At 39.5% G+C, this 16,597-nt stretch overlaps 2 protein-coding genes across 2 annotated transcripts; both read right to left on the bottom strand.

Moving 5' to 3' along the window:
- Positions 1-857: 857 nt before the first annotated feature.
- LOC128776964 (olfactory receptor 5G3-like) lies at positions 858-9,151 on the bottom strand. The gene is made up of 2 exons (XM_053901903.1): positions 8,046-9,151; positions 858-1,647 (listed from the first exon to the last, which is right to left on the bottom strand). The coding sequence occupies exon 2, from the start codon at positions 1,539-1,541 to the stop codon at positions 858-860; it is 684 nt and encodes a 227-aa protein (XP_053757878.1). The 5' UTR covers positions 1,542-1,647; positions 8,046-9,151.
- A 5,838-nt stretch (positions 9,152-14,989) lies between these two features.
- LOC128776962 (olfactory receptor 5G3-like) lies at positions 14,990-15,940 on the bottom strand. Its single transcript, XM_053901902.1, has one exon. The coding sequence runs from the start codon at positions 15,938-15,940 to the stop codon at positions 14,990-14,992; it is 951 nt and encodes a 316-aa protein (XP_053757877.1).
- Positions 15,941-16,597: the final 657 nt, after the last annotated feature.

The following is a 16,597-nucleotide window of genomic DNA, read 5'->3' on the forward strand; positions in this document are numbered from 1 at the left end:
CAAGGAATGTATGTTTCTCCTAATGATACAAATTGAGGTTGTTTCCTTTTCCCCCCCTACAAATGATGTTGCAGCATTTATGTCTGGTGTTGATATTGCGACAGCACAGATTTCCAAATGTAAGAGAGCCAGGTCAACGAGTATGTGAATTTTAACAGAAATCATCAAATTACTTTCTGAAAATGTAGCTGTTCTATACTTAGCCAATGTCGCTAAGTGTAATGTCGTGGTCAACATTCGTGGGCAACCTTACCAGCATTGCACAAATCGTTGTGATGTCTGCTAACGTGACAAATGAAAAAGAAACACTGTCTTGTCATTGTGATTTCATTTTTCCCAGCCATTGTGAAGTTCAGCAATTTTTAGTATATTTATATTTTTGGCCATTCCCATTTCCTGCTGTACCCATTGCTCATACAGCCATTTACTGGTCCATGTCTCTACTGTGTGTCATACACACGTACGTTTGGGTTCAGGACTTTCTCATCGGGACATTACCTTATTGTAAGTCACCTACTTTGCAAAAGCCCTCTCACTTTCCATTGTTCAACAGAACAAAGTGTATGAAACTTTATTAATGAACACTGTTGACCTTTCTCTTACAACATTTGCTCTTCTAATCTGGAATAAATGTCCTCCCACATATGAGACTATATAAATGCTCCTCTGTACTTTCTGTTGGCATATAGTACATTTGTACCTTTAATATATCTGTAAATTATTTTGTATTCCCCTTCACTTTATGGAAGGGGAATGGAGAAGACTGATGAAAAAAATATATGTAGTCTATAAGCAACCTGGTAAGTACTCAGGAATAAAGGGAACTTCTAGTTCTCAGCCCAGTGTTCTTTTGCATGTTATAAACCAACATCTAAGGTACAACACAACAGAGTTCTAATTACCAAAACTGCTGGAGAAGTTTTCCTTTCAAACTTCGTCCCAAATGTATATCTTACCTCCTTATTCCCCAAGCTGTAGACGAGGGGGTTCAACATGGGCATCACCACAGTATACAACAGAGAAATCACTTTATTGATATCCAGGGATGGACTTGAGCCAGGTCGAACAGAGATAAAGAAAAGAGTCCCATACAGGATGGAGACAACTACCAGGTGAGAGGAGCAGGTGGAGAAAGCGTTCTGCCTCCCATGAGCAGTCTTCTTCCAGATGGCCACCAGGATGCAAACATGGGAAACCATCATGATCAGGGCACTGAGGATTCCTGTAGATCCAGCCAAAAAGAAAAATGTAAGTTGAGTCAAGGAAGTGTTTGCACATGTAAGAGAAAGCAGAAGGGAAATATCACAGAAAAAATGATTGATGATATTTGGACCACACAAGGGTAAGCAAAAAGTCAATATCATATAGGTCATGCTGCTTAGAAGAGCCATGCCATAAGGCCCTACAACCAGCTGCACAGAGACCCTCTGGGACATAATGAGGGCATGCAACAAGGGCTTACCGATGGCCAAATACCAGTCATGTGCCATGGACGTCAGGAAGAAACATTCAGATACCACAAAGAAACCAGAGAACCACATCTGTGTGGTACAACCCTGAGAGAGCTGACTTTTTTCTATGCAAAGATATCACACAGCATCTTGGGGGCAATGGAAGAAGAGGAACAATACCTAAAAGGTCGAGGGGCTAAGAAAAATACATAGACTTTCACTGGTCAGTTGTAACCTGTGTAAGAAATTTAAAAGTACATTTTATTTTTGCAATGTTAATTAGCATACACAAAATTGCTTCTTTTAAAAAAATTTAATGTTTATTTATTTTGGGACAGAGAGACAGAACACAAAAAGGGGAGGAGCAGAAAGAGATGGGGAACAGAGAACCTGAAGCAGGCTCCTGCTTCCGCACAGAGCCTGACACGGGGCTTGAAACCACAAACCATAAGATCCTGACCTGAGCTGAAGTCAGTCGCTCAGCTGACTGAGCCGCCCAGCTGCCCCATATTCATCATAGCTTCTTCAATGTATTACAAGTGTTTTTTAATCTAAAGGAGGCAGTTAGGAAAACAGCACTGGACTGGCAACGGTATTCCTGAGGAATAGTTCCTGTCCCTTGGGACACCGTGCAAACTTGGGCGATTTATACTTGATCTTTTTGGATTCGGCACCCTCTGCCATCCAAAGAGCAGTCTAAGTATCAAATCTAAATTTCCCTTGGGTTCTAAAATTGTATTTGAAACGAGAATAAGTATCTGTATTTCATCTTTATCACATGATAGAATAACAATGCCTACCTAGGAATACCGTAACCAGTGAGATTGTAAGAAATGATGAAAAATTCAGACCCTGATAATAGACATTTGGGACCGGCTAAACAGAACAGAAATAAAGCCCTTTCCGTTCCTGTTTTGATGGAGAGGATAGTGCCATTCAGATGAAATGAGGACAACATTCATATCTGTGTATATTAATCTCTTCCCCTTATAAAAGGCTTACAAAGAGAAATGTCAACAAATGTCGGTAGCATTCTTTACAAGGGGTAGTTCTATGGAAACTCATAATAGTCATTTTTATATTTATAAAGGACAGGCCTGCAAATGAGAGATTGGATACATTTACTCTTTAACCATCATGAATACAGAAATGGCAGAAAGAAATAGGAACAGAGGATTCATGTTTGGGGTTAAATGAATCAAAGAAATTTCCAGATCGTGTAATTCATATAATCATATCATATAATTCAAAAAAGAAATATAATGGTTTGGGAGGCACTGAGATGCCCTTCCTTTGAGATTAATTAATCTATTAAATATTGTATAGGAACTTCCCATGGAAATCAAGAGAAAAATAAGTATCCACTCTAGTCTCAACTGACGTGATCATTAGCGGCAATGTTACCATACATTTCCATGAATATATGAATATATTTTGTTCATTGAAATAAAATTATTTCCCCTAATTCCCTGTAATGTTTATAAACCTATTTAAGGCATAAATTCTGACAGGTGATCTCTATGTTATTAACACAATGTGTGAAATGCTTACCATTTTTATTGTTACAAAATTTTTAAGTATTTTTCTGACTCATCAACTGAGTAAAAACACATCAAGCTGTTTAAAATGACAGTAAGAAACACAAGGTGTGGGATTATCCGTAAGAAAGAGTCCAGATTCATATGTTTGTTACCAGGTCAAACAATTTCCTATATTAAAAAAAGTATTCACACTTTGAAGATACAGTGATTAAGATGTGAACCCTGAAATGCTACAGTGACAAAACAATAGTTAATATAATGTTTGTGCCCCCTGAGTTTATCATTACTTGAGAATTATCTGTGGAATGCATTTTCCACAGGGCAATTGCTTATTAATGGCAGCACTAAAATCAATCGCGGGAAATAGTGCCTGGGCATAAAAAGAAAGCCCACTTTTCAAAGCAGTGTTTGATAAATCCAAGACGACATATGCCGCAGCATTTCAGAGAAAGCTCCCTTCTTCACTGAGAGCTGAAGTGGTTGGAAAAACACTGCTTTCGTTTCATGCCTAACACAGTTCAAAATCTACGTGCAATGGCAGGCAGTGGTTGTGGACATTTGTGGACTAACAAGGGGAGGGCGTTTGGTGAGGGGAACGTGCTTCCATCCTTCTATTGCTCAGCACGCAAACAGGAATAAGACTCCGCCTCCCCTGTAAGGGGGACGATTTCTATGACCTTTGCATTTCTACATTCGGTGACCCGAGAATTTACCTGGACGTTGAAGTATCAGAAAGAGAGAAGAAGATCCGGCTTAAAATCGGGATCAAAACCTCAGTTATTTAGTGACCTGAAGAGCTGGACTAAACCAAAGACCACTCTCTCTGGGGTACTGGGACAATGAGTTTATGTTCCCACAGATCAGGTTCATTCTGAAGTCTTGCTAGTGTATTTCAAAACTTGCTATTAATCAATATGGGGGATACTCATTTCTTTAAGTTCATAGTACCCCTGGCTGAGTTCAAGGTAAATCAAAGCACAGACTTTTCAAAGAAGGAGATGTCATTGTGCACTAAAATGGTTGGGAAATATTTCATGGGCAGATTGGTTTGGAAAGGTGGACAAGTTTGAGATGACCTGAAATTGAGAGGAAAGACATTTCAGGTAGAACTAAGGAGATGAACAGAGGCAGGGAGGCAGGAACATTCAACTTGATTGGAATAAAGCTTCATGAAGGAGAAGAGAAAATATCACATTGAGGGAATAGTGGCATAGGCAGAATAATGGTCTCCAGTGATGTCCACCTCTTAACCCCAGGGACCGGTGATCATGTCACCTTACATGGTAAAAAGTGACTTTACCCATGTTATTAACTTAAGGACCTTGGAATGAGATTATCTGTGAGCTCTCTCAGGAGATGTAAGTAAGGAACATGGGCAGATATGCAACTCTGAGGGTTTTGAAGATGAAGGAAGGGGCCATCAGCTAAGAAATGTGGGCAGGGTTTAATAGCTGGAGAAAGCGGGAAACATTTTCCTCTAGAGATTCCAGGAAGCAATGCAATCCTGCCAACACCTGATTGTAGTCTGGTGAGACCCATGTAGGACTCCTTAGCCTGCAGAGCATTAAATCAATACATTGTGTATACAACATTATGTTGTTTTAGCCACTGAACTTGTGGTAATTTGTCAGGACAGCATTGAGAAACTAAAACACATAGGTTGGATGACCTCAGTCACCACTTTCTCTCAAAAACCTTCTATGATCCCCTAAAAGGGTTATGATCTCCCACCTCTGAAACTGCCATAACATTTCCCCAGTAGCTCGTCTCCAGTGTCATCTGACTTTTAAGAGTCAAGGACATGGTCTTACAATGGTCTATATCCTATGAAGTCCTGATGTCAGAGAGTTGCTGAGAAGACATATTCTGTAAGCATTTTTGAGCGATGTGTAAATTAAAGCAAAAATATTTCACAATCCATAATAATTTGAATGTAGCATTTAAATTATATCATACACTTTGCTTAAAGGAGGTAGAATAGGGGCACGTGCGTGGTTCAGTCAGTTAAGCATCTGATTCTTGATTCCAGCTCAGGTCATGACCTCAGGGTTTGTGGGTTCATGCCCTGCATCAGGCTCCGTGCTAACTGTGGAGCCTGTTTGAGATTCTCCCTCTTTCGCTGCCCCTCCTCAGCTCTCTCTCTTTCCCTCTATCTCTCTCTCTCAAAATAAATAAATGAACTTAATTTTTTTAATCAAGTAGTATAAAGCCATTTTGCCCCATTCTTCTACTTGAAACCAACCAAAACTGGTAAGGAAACGGACAATAACAACAAGAAAAGATAAAGAAAATGACACTTTATGAAACTTCAAGAGAAGGAAATGATATGATATGAAAAAGATGATAAAGCAAATTCTATTATAGGAAAATGCTTCACTTTGACATTGAGAAAAATTTTCCCTCTGAAGAATGTAAACACTAAAAAAAAAGATATAATTGCTTAATATAATGGCTAGCTAACTGGCTGACTAGAGGTGGTCGTCAAGAGGATGTAGCTACCCATTGACTGTCTAGCTGGACCTGGGCAATCAGAGGCTCTGAGGCCCCCACCCATGGTCCTTGGAATGTACACTCTGCCCACCTGTCCAGAGCGGGAGCTGTTTTCAAGGAGGCATCCTCAAGGGAGTAATGTGTTGTTGAGACGATCTGGATGGCGTATGTGACTGAACCCAGTGAAGGCCCCTATATAAACGTTTAAGGGGGCGCCTGGGAGGCTCTGTCGGTTAAGTGTCCAACTCTTGATTTTAGCTCAGGTCATGATCTCATGGTTCCTGGGTTTGAGCCCCACATCCGGCCCTGCACTTACCGCACGGAGCCCACTTGAGATCTTCTGCCTTCCTCTCTCTTTCTCTAACCCTCCACTGCTCATGCTCTATCTTTATCTCTCTCAAAAAATTAGTAAACTTTAAAAGATTCCAGCAGGCAGGTGTGGAGAGATGCTCATCATGCTGCTGTCCCAAAGAAGCATTATCTGGAAGTTTTCTTCTTTGTTAAACTTGCCACCTGCCATACGATGTGGGCTGCCTCTTTCCTCAGTCTCTCCTGCCCTCTGACTACAGTGGCCAGTTTTAGATGTTACCTAGGTAATTCCCAAGTTTAGGAACCAACAATTGGTGAGCCAGCTAGGAGACCTAAGAATGGAGTCTCGGGAAAGAGGCATCGGGAGGGAAATCTCAAGTTGGCCCGTGACCTCTGTATGGAGGGGTGGCCTGTGTGTAGATGCTGGTGGACCGCCGCTTGAGTGCAGAGATGCCCCCAGACGTCAGCTGCTTCGATGCCCCTGTTTGTGGGACTGCTGCAAAGTACGAAAGAAGTGGCTGCATGGTGGGCTGGCCTCTGCTGTGGGAAGCCTGCCTAGTCACCTACACACAGCTAGAGACTGACGCTTGCGTTAGAAAGTTAGAAGAGCTGAGGTTTGAGAAGAAAGGGCAGGTGTCCACCCTCTGCTGTCTTCGGGGCTGGCAGACGAGGTGTGCTTACGTAGAACTAAAACTTAATTTTCCTTCATCTGCTAAGCCATGAAGGTTTCTTGGACTATTGCTCTATCTTGATAAGATTGTGAGAGTTTTTATTTCTCTTCTAAGTAATCTGTGCTTTATCAGAATTATTTCCTGTGCTTTCTGTTGTCTCTATCAAGTGTTTGATTACTTAAGAATCCATCTTTACTAGACTTACAGGAAAAAACTAAAAGACTATCAGAAAAATACTGTCCTCAATGTTTTATTAGTGAAAATAAGAGATATAAACATAAATATGTTTCAATGTTTGTATACATCTTAGGTGAAAAGAACGGTCCTCAGGTTCAAGTATACAAATTGGTACAAGAACTGTCTACTGGTTAATTTTGTTTCTTATCACATCTCAAAAGTAAGCAGTTAGTGGCAATCGTGTGTGGATGTTTTATTAGTCCATCAAAGGCTTTGGAGAATGGTCAGTGTCCTCCATGTTTATTATATGTGGTTACTTCCAGGGTAATCACTGACTAACTCTTGGTTAATTATGTGTTATCCCTCATCAGAGGATTCTATACTGTCTTTGCTTTATTGCTGGTTCACAAAACAATAGAGGAAAATTGACTAAAATCTTAGATCAGCATTGATAGGGCAATTTCACTTAAAATTATTGAGAATATTACTATAACATGTTCCATTAGCCAAACCTATAGCCCTGATAAAAGTGTAAAGGTAGAGCACAGGCAAGACCCAATGCAGAAAGATCATGTGAACATCGCAAATGCATTTTGTTTTATTTTTATTTTTTAAAGTTTACTTATTTGAGAGAGAGAGAGAGAGAGCGAGCAGGGAAGGGACAGAGAGAGAGGGAGACACAGAATCTGAGGCAGGCTCCACGCTCCAAGCTTTCAACACAGGGCCCGACTCGGGGCTTGAACTCACAGGCTGGGAGATCATGACCTGAGCCGAAGTCGGATGCTTAACTGATTGAGCCACCCGGGCACCCTGCAAATGCATTTTAAACAATTGCCTTCAATCCTTCGGATGTGCTTTCTTGGTTGAGACTAGGAATGGTAAGTGGGGGGACTAAAGAGACGTGTCACAGTCTACCAATGATACTATTTCGTGGGTTCCTTACCACTGTAATCCCATATTTTATAGTGCCTAGAGTGTAAATGCCTCTGTGTATCTGCTAACTACTAACTCAAGAGATAAGTGCGATCATCCCAGACAATCACAATACTAAACCTTAGCTATCCTGCAAAATTCGTAGCTTCCAAATGTTCCCGCAACCTCTTATCCCTAAATGCACTTAAGCAGCCAATAACTGTTACCCTGAGATTCCATCTTCCTGTTCGTACCTTCTGTCCCATGACTAAGATGACTCATTTCCTCCTACTTTCCAAGAATTTGCGCAGGGAATAATTCTTAGAAGAAAATTAAGTTTCGAATGACCATCCCCAATCAGCCTTAAAATCGTTCAGCTACTTGCTCCCCGCAGAACACTCATGTTAAGCTACTCCCCACATTTTAGCACTCTTAATACATGCTTGATTAAAGACTTTGGGTTGATATTTTCTTTCTTTCAGTGTAGGATTTACCTTAAAGAGTTGTAAATATAAAATGTTAGCAAACATTTTAGCAGAGAACAGGCTTCATAGCAGTTCCTCCATAAACGGTAGTAATACTGATGCTTCCAATAATTAAAAACATTTGTAGCTGATTTCATCGGAGGATGACGATGACGATGATGACGATGACGATGATGACGATGACGATGATGATGAAGACTAGGAAAGGAAACCGCCAATAATTGGGAGCGACTTGGAACAATCACAGTGGAACAGTAAACTTTTTGAGGCTAGAGCAAACCCAACAGTAGGGCACATTGCCAGCAGTAAACTGAAATGCAAACAGCAAATTACTCTGATGCTTAAATTATTGTTTTCCTTGGTGATACCACACAGTGTTGCAGATTTCAGGCCGTTGTTTCTTTACTGATACACATCTCCGTGTTGCTTGCCGGCATTTTTGAAAGGGAATTTTATAGACTTCTTGTTAGAGATTTCCGTCTCAAGCCTCTAGAAACAAGCCAGGTCCTTTCCTGCCACGTAAGCCTCTGCCATTAGGATACAAGTAATAACGGAGCATTTTTTACCGTCACAGTTAGAAGAAGGCCGAAAAATTTGTAGTCTTACCCTTTGACACTGAAATGGGAGATGAAATGAGGTCACATATGTCTAGGGGTTTTTAAATGGAGCCAGGAGGCCAGAAAGGAGATGGGCCTTTTGTGCGTCCTCATCAGTGAAACCATCAACTTTTGGACGGGGCTAAACCACAAATATTCCAAGGATTCAGCCCAAACACCTGCAACTTGCTACACTAGGAAACTTTGCTTAGTGATAGCCTTAGCAACAAATTATATTCAGTTTCGTTTTCTGCCTCCAACACCAATCAAAATTCTTTGTAAACAACAAATACAAGCCATCTCTTATGTCTTCATAACCTCTTGACTTTTGTTCTCTGAGAGGACACAGTTTGGGCTGCTACCCAAATCTGTGTCCCCCAAATTGCAGTTCTGAGACCCCCAAATATAATGCTTGGTTTTATTTTAGCTTTGCCTCTTTCCTTGGTCAACGCCAAGTTTTTAGAGTTAAATAAAAGACTTCTACATCTTTGAAAAATGCCTGTATTCAATGAGTGGATTTACTTTTTAAAGTGCCCAGGGAAACAGTGCATGAAACTTCAAACCACGGAAAGGCCAACCTTGCTTTGACTTGGTCTGTGGGACTGCAGCAAAGTATTTGGGCAGAGTCCTCTTCTCTGCCCAGGGAAGCAGGCTTGGCAGAGAAGAGATCGGTGGCAATGAATTCCTTGCATTTGTAAAGGAAGTTGCTTGTGAAGTTTATTCTTAAGCTATGCCACTTGAGATCCAGATCTCTTTTTTGTTGTTTAATGTTTTTAATTTTTATATTTTATTATTTTCATTTTTCATTATTGAAGTATATTTGATATACAATGTTATATTAGTTTTGAGTGTACAATATATTATGTCAACAATATACATTACTCAGTGCCCACTATGATAAATGTAGTCACCATCTGTCACCATACACTATTTACTAAAATTTTTATGCTGCGCTTCCTTTTTTTTTTCAAATGAAAATACCTTTATCTTACGAATTTTAGAAAACAAAAAAGGAAGAGGAGAAAAATGTTACCCAGAATCTTACCATCCAAGGACAAGCAATTATAACATTTGAGCCAATTTTCTTTCAGTTTTTTATTCTGCTTAGCTACTTTTTCATAATTATGACTTTTTAATCCACATTTAAAAAATTAATGTTTACTTATTTTTGAGAGAGGGAACCTGAAGCAGGCTCCAGGCTCTGAGCTGTCAGCACAGAGTCCGATGTGGGACTTGAACCCATGAATCATGAAACGTGAGCTGAAGTCCAGTGCTTAACCGACTGAGCCACCCAGACACCCCTTTAACCTACATTTTAATTCACATTATGTATTATTACTTTTTTTTATCAGTTCAAGTATAATTAACATACAGTGCTTTCTTAGTGCCAGGTGGACATTATAATGATTCAACAATTTTATACATTACTCAGTTCTCATCATGATAAGTGTACTCTTAATTTCCTTCACCTATTTCATTCATCCCCCCACCCCCACCTCCACTCTAGAAACCACCAGTTTGTTGTCTATATATAAAACTCTGTTTTTTTTTTGTTTGCCTATTTATTTATTTATTTATTTACTTACTCACTTATTTATGTTTCTTAAATTCTACATATGAGTGAAATCATATAATAGTTGTCATTCTCTGACTGACTTATTTCATTAGCATTAAACCCTCTAGACACATAAATTTGATTACTAATGGCAACATTTTATTTTGTGGCTCAGTTAATGGCCGAGAACTTCTATTGTGCATATAAACTACAAATGCTATAATTTATTTTATTTATTTTTTTAGCTTTAGCTTGAAGTACTTGTTATTTTTTTAAAATTTTTATTCATTTAGTTTACTTTTTATTTTATTTTATTTATTTATTTTTTTAAGTTTACATCCAAATTAGTTAGCATTTAGTGCAACAATGATTTCAGGAGTAGATTCCTTAATGCCTCTTACCCATTTAGCCCATCCCCCCCCACACCCCCTCCAGCAACCCTCTGTTTGTCTCCATATTTAATAGTCTCTTATGTTTTGTCCCCCTCCCTGTTTTACAGTATTTTTGTTTCCTTTCCCTTGTGTTCATCTCTTCTGTGTCTTTAAGTCCTCATATGAGTGAAGTCATATATTTGTCTTTCTCTGACTGACTAGTTTCCAAATGCTGTAATTGATTAAGTGAATTGTCCTTTATTCTTGTAGCCAGACTCTTTAGAGAACTCTGTGCTAGGTTCAAGTTTTAGAGATGCTGAGTCTGTTCTTAATGGAGTCTCCTCTTGTCGTCCAAGAGGTAAATGAGAGTTAAAATGCCTAAGGGCAAGCAGTTTCTAAAGGATATTTTTTTTTGTAATATAGTTATCCAAAATTTTATTAGGAATTGTTTTCCATATCTCTTTGTATTATAAATTCATTGAACTATCCAGGTAAGTGGATTGAGTTATTTCAGATGCCTGTACCATGTTAAACTATGAGGGTTTTTTGTTTATTTATAATATGGGTGCTAAATTTTGTTCAGCTTTGTAATTCCAACAGCTTTTATTGGGTTACCTCATACATGACCATAGCTTATTACCTCCTTTCTTATAAATGTGTGCTATTCCTCCATTGAAAGACTGAGGTTTTTTCCCTTGCCTTTGAATGTAGGCTGCCCTTAGTAACTTGCTTGATCAATGAATTCAGCAGATTCTTGGGCGGAATTCTGGAATCAGATCACTCACTGGACACCTGGCAGCAAGAGTCCCTTAATGGTGGAATGGGGCAGTCATAACCACTAGCATGCCCAAGCATTGCAATCACTAAGACCAGTGGATTGGGTTGGGGTACAGGTGAAACCTACACATTGAATTATTTAATTATCTCTAGGCTGTGAAAGCGCAGAAGATATGGTAACTATTGGACTATGAAGTTTGTTGTTAAATGAATACCTCTCACATGCTAAAGGATGAAAATAACAGGCCAATTTCCAATGCATGATATGATGTCAAAATCAGATAGGCAACATTTAAAAAGGTCTTCATCTCCTACAGTTAGAGACCAGACTGCATAGAAGCTCAATCCAACAACCTGATACTGGAAAACAGAATAAGAAAGGAGCTGAATTCATACCTCTGTAAGTTTCCAGTATAAAAGTCAGGATTCTGATAGGGAAGGAGTTGGACACTGAGAATAGGGAATAAGACATCTGATGTGTTTGAGATATTCCATTTTTCCCAAATCTTCTGACCCTGTAAAGTAGCCCTCTCCCCCTTGCTGGAAGAGACCAACCTTCCGCTGCCAGAGACAATAAAGAGCCCTCACCTGAGGGAGGTGTGACACAAGATAATAAATATTTTTCTCAATATCTTGTCCCACCTCCCCTTTTAGCTTTTCGACCTAAACCAAGAGCAAGGCTTAGAATGGTTTGGTCTGAAGACTAAAGAGAATTGGCCACAAAAAGAGTTACAGGGCTTGGCTAATAAGTACCAGCCAGAAATGGAAAAGAGCTTGAAGGTAATGTGCTTAGGGAGGGAGGAATATAAAGCTGGATGAGGAAGAATTTACTGATGCAGAACTCCAGTGACTCAAAAGTTACCTTCTAGGCAAGACACCAGGAGTGTATTCTTATGTACTATCAGGGTATCTCCTTGAGCTTTGAAACGAATGACAGCCTACAGTAAGTGCAGTAGAAATAACATTATTACCGTGGGAGAGTATTGAAGAAGGGGCCCAAAGGCTCAGAGATGTTAGGACGCTTGAAAGGAATTATGATATAAGTAAATATATATGATGATGATGATGCTATCAGGAATCCATTAAAAAGATCCCAAGGGACTATGTTCCCTGAGAGGACACTTCTTCCACTGAAACAATAAAGAAAGGCACTAATAAGAGGGGCTCCAGCTGGTGGGAAGCCAGTGGTATGAGATATTGTTATGCATCCAGGCTTCCTAGAGCCAGGGAGAATGATAGGATTCCAGAACACGTGAATAAAGAAATTAATGCCACCACCAAAGACATAGAGGATACAGCAGAAGTAATCATATTATCTCTCTATTTAAGTCAGCAGTCTGGCCATCCAGAAATCAGATGGCTCTTAGAGAATGGCTGTAGACTGCTTAAAGTTCAACCAAATAGTGGCCCAATAGCAGCTCCATACCTTACATGGGATCGTTTACAAGGTCTCCCATGCATGGTATGCAGTTAATGACTTGGGAAATGTATCCTTTTCTATTCTGCCTAGAATGGAGGATGAGAAACAATTTATATTCATATGAGATGAACAACAATATTGATTTACAATTTTTCCTCAAGGCTGTATTAACTCGCCTCCCCTCCTTAATATAGTCCCCAGGTATGTGGCCCCCTAAGGTATTTGGCCTCCTACCTACTACACTTAGTGGATACTAATTGTAATGTCTACTATATTGGTAATATCATGCTGATAGAGCAGGTTACACAAGCAGATGCTGGAACATTGGAGACCTTGATAAGACACCTGCGCTCCAGAGGGTGGGAGACAGAACACAAACACACAAACACCTATTAGGATTCAGGAACTTGAAATGTCGGGTGAGTTTTACAGGTCCAGTGGTTAGGGGTATGCTAGAATACTCCATTCAAAGTAAAATTTATGAAGAAAGAACCAGAGGGTCCCAGTAGGCCTCTTTGGGTCTTGGAGGCAGCCTATTCCACAGCTAGGAATAGATCTCCAACAAGGATACCAAATGGCACAGAAGGCTGTAGGCATTAAGCGGGATGCAGAACAGGAGAGGCTCTGCAGCAGGTCCAGGTATAGTGCAAGCAGCCCTGCCCCTTGGGCCACGTGATACAACAGGATCTATAAGGAAAGTGATGGTCATGGGAAAAAAGCAACATGGAGCTTATTACAAACCTCAGTGGGAATGCTGCTGGTCCTGAGCTTCAGGAGCCATTCTATACCATTGGCAAAAAGAATGCTATGGCTTTTGAGAAAGAGCTCCTGGTATGTTTGTGGGCCGTAATAAAAGCGAAGTCTTGTCCAGAAGCCACCATGTGTGTATGTATCCAGGACTGCTCTAATGCTGTGGGTCCTGTCAGATCCTCCAATAAAGTACAATTGGCAAAGCAGAAATCATAAGATGTAAATGGAACTCCATATAAATGGAGCCCAAGTAAAGGCAGAGGGCGTGATTAAGCAGCAATTCAAATGTACATGAATAAAACTTCTCCTTTCCCACCTCAAATGCAGCTCCCATTGAAGTGATCAATGTCAACAGCTTGCTGTGCATCCTTTATAGTTCTCCCTGTACTCATTTACACCTGCATGCACATGCACATTTTATTATACAGCTTTCGTCCTTGTTCTTAGTGATCGTAACTACACTTTGATCTTCAGCTTGAGTTTTTTTCCACCTGACAGTGACTGCATACAATTGTCCTCTCCAGGTCAGTCTATAATTACCTTATCTAATCTTTTCATTTGTTGTGCATTTTGCACACACACACACACACACACACACACACACACACACACAAACACAACTTGACTTTTCTTATAATGATGTAAGAACTATTTTCTTTATTTTATTTTTCCATGCATAATTGTTATATATACGTAATCTTATTCATTGGCCTTTACATTTCTGTTGTTCAGATTTATAAAGGAGAAATTCTACGTCAAATGCTGTGTAAATTGATCATTTTATATAGAAACTACCAGATTTTTTGGGTAATGGGGAATTCATATTATAAACAGAAAATACAGAATGTACATGGCCAAACAGGAACTTCATCGTCATTGAAAACTAATAATATTTCATCTCTATTAAAAGGCACTGCACTGACATTTTAATTTCATTTCACTTACTTGACCAATGATGATAGTGAACCTTTTTTCCATACATTTCTGTGTAGGGATCACCATTTCTGTGAATTGCTTGTTCATTTTTTCCCCATTTATCTAGTTTTGTTTCCATTGAATTTTAGACTGTTCTTTCATTATTAGGGATATTATCTCATTATTTGGCACATGTCACAAACATTTTCTCATTTTATTGTTTACTTTTTAATATTGTTTGTGGTACTCTGAACTTTTTATTATAACTTTTGGTTTTCTTGTCTGGATAAAATAGTATTCAAATATCCATGATAGTAAAATATTCACCTAAGTTTTCTTTCAGTATATTTTCACATTAATATTCTCAATATTTCACTATTTTGTTTTGAAACTCTTGTCATGTCACAGACAACAAGATGGGGCAGAAAAAATATTTAAGTACTAGTCCATTTTTCAAATCACTTATGACCCGGCAGTGGACAAATTCACATGTAGCTTCTGATTTCCACTTCAGTGATCTTTCTCCTACACAGCCTGCACCAACATCTATGGTACAACACGGCAGGGTTCTATTTTGCCAAAACCATTAGAGAATTTTTCCTTTCAAACTTCCTCCTGAGTGCATTTTTTACCTCCTTGTTCCTCAGGCTGTAGATGAGGGGGTTCAACATGGGGATCACCACGGTATAAAACAGAGAAATCACTTTATCGATATCCAGGGAGGGACTTGAGCCAGGCTGAACATAGGTAAAGAAAAGAGTCCCATACAGGATGGAGACAACTGCCAGGTGAGAAGAGCAGGTGGAGAAAGCTTTCCTTCTCCCATCAGCAGTCTGCATCTTCAAGATGGCCGCCAGGATGCAAACATAGGAGACCATGATGATCAAGCCACTGAGCATTACTACAGCTCCAGCCAAGATGAACAGCACTAATTTATTGATCAAGATGTCTGCACATGCTAAGGAAAGCAATGGTGAAATGTCACAGAAGAAGTGATTGATGATATTTGTACCACAGAAGGGTAAGCGAAAAGTGAGAATTGTATGGGTCATTGTGCTTAGAAGAGCCATGGCATAAGGCCCTACTACCAGCTGCACACAGACCCTCTGGGACATGATGAGTGTATACAACAAGGGCTTACAGATGGCCATGTACCGGTCATATGCCATGGAAGCCAGGAGGAAACATTCAGTTGCCACAAAGAAACCAGAGAACCACATCTGTGTAGCACAACCCATGAAAGAGATACCTTTTTTCTCTGCAAAGATATCATACAGCATCTTGGGGGCAATGGAAGAAGAGGAACAAATATCTACAAAGGACAAGTGGCTGAGAAAAAAGTACATAGGAGTGTGGAATCTGAGATCAGTCCATATGAGAATGATCATCCCTATGTTACCCCCCAGGGTGACAAGATAGACAATGAAGAGCATGACAAAGAGGACAATCTGCTCTTGGAGAATGTCTGTGAGACCCAAGAAAAGAAATTCAGTCACTTCAGTCTGATTCTTATTTTCCATTGGTCAGTTTTAACCTGTTACAAGAAGCAAAAACATTTAAAAAATCAATCATCAATAGTTACAAATAATATTTTAACCTAATGACAGATTACCCCAAACAGGTCTCTAACAGGAAGTTATGGAAATATTATTGACCTGGAAGACAGTATTTCCATGTACTAGTTCTGGGAGTTGTGCAAAGATACTGTGTAAACTTGGACAATTCATCCCTGATCTCTTTGGATTTGGTACTCTCTCCCATAAAAAGAAGAGTTCAAGTGTATGGTTTAAATCTCCCTCAAGTTATAAAATCATATTTGAAATGGGAATTAGTCTCCATATTTCATTTTACTGGATTATGGGATAACAAAACTCTCTTAGAATATCTTTACTGGGAATGCTGCCAAATCTCACCAGTGTGATATTCAGATCCTGACATTAGACATCTGGGAAAGACTAAGCAGGAGAATTCCTGTTCTTATTGAAAGATCAGTACCATTCTATTATTGTTAGGACATAGTTCATAGATGGGCTTATCAGTCTACTCTGTACTTTCACTGGTAATGGCAGGTGGAAAGGATAATACACAATTGACAAAGGTGATTCATATAAAGGCATATGGTGTCATGGAAGAAATAGAGAGGCCTTGCCTTTGAGATCAAGTGATCTGGCAAATGT

Source organism: Panthera pardus, unplaced genomic scaffold (assembly GCF_024362965.1).
Source record: "Panthera pardus isolate Hobbes unplaced genomic scaffold, ASM2436296v1 HiC_scaffold_148, whole genome shotgun sequence".
Classification (NCBI taxonomy): domain Eukaryota; kingdom Metazoa; phylum Chordata; class Mammalia; order Carnivora; family Felidae; genus Panthera; species Panthera pardus.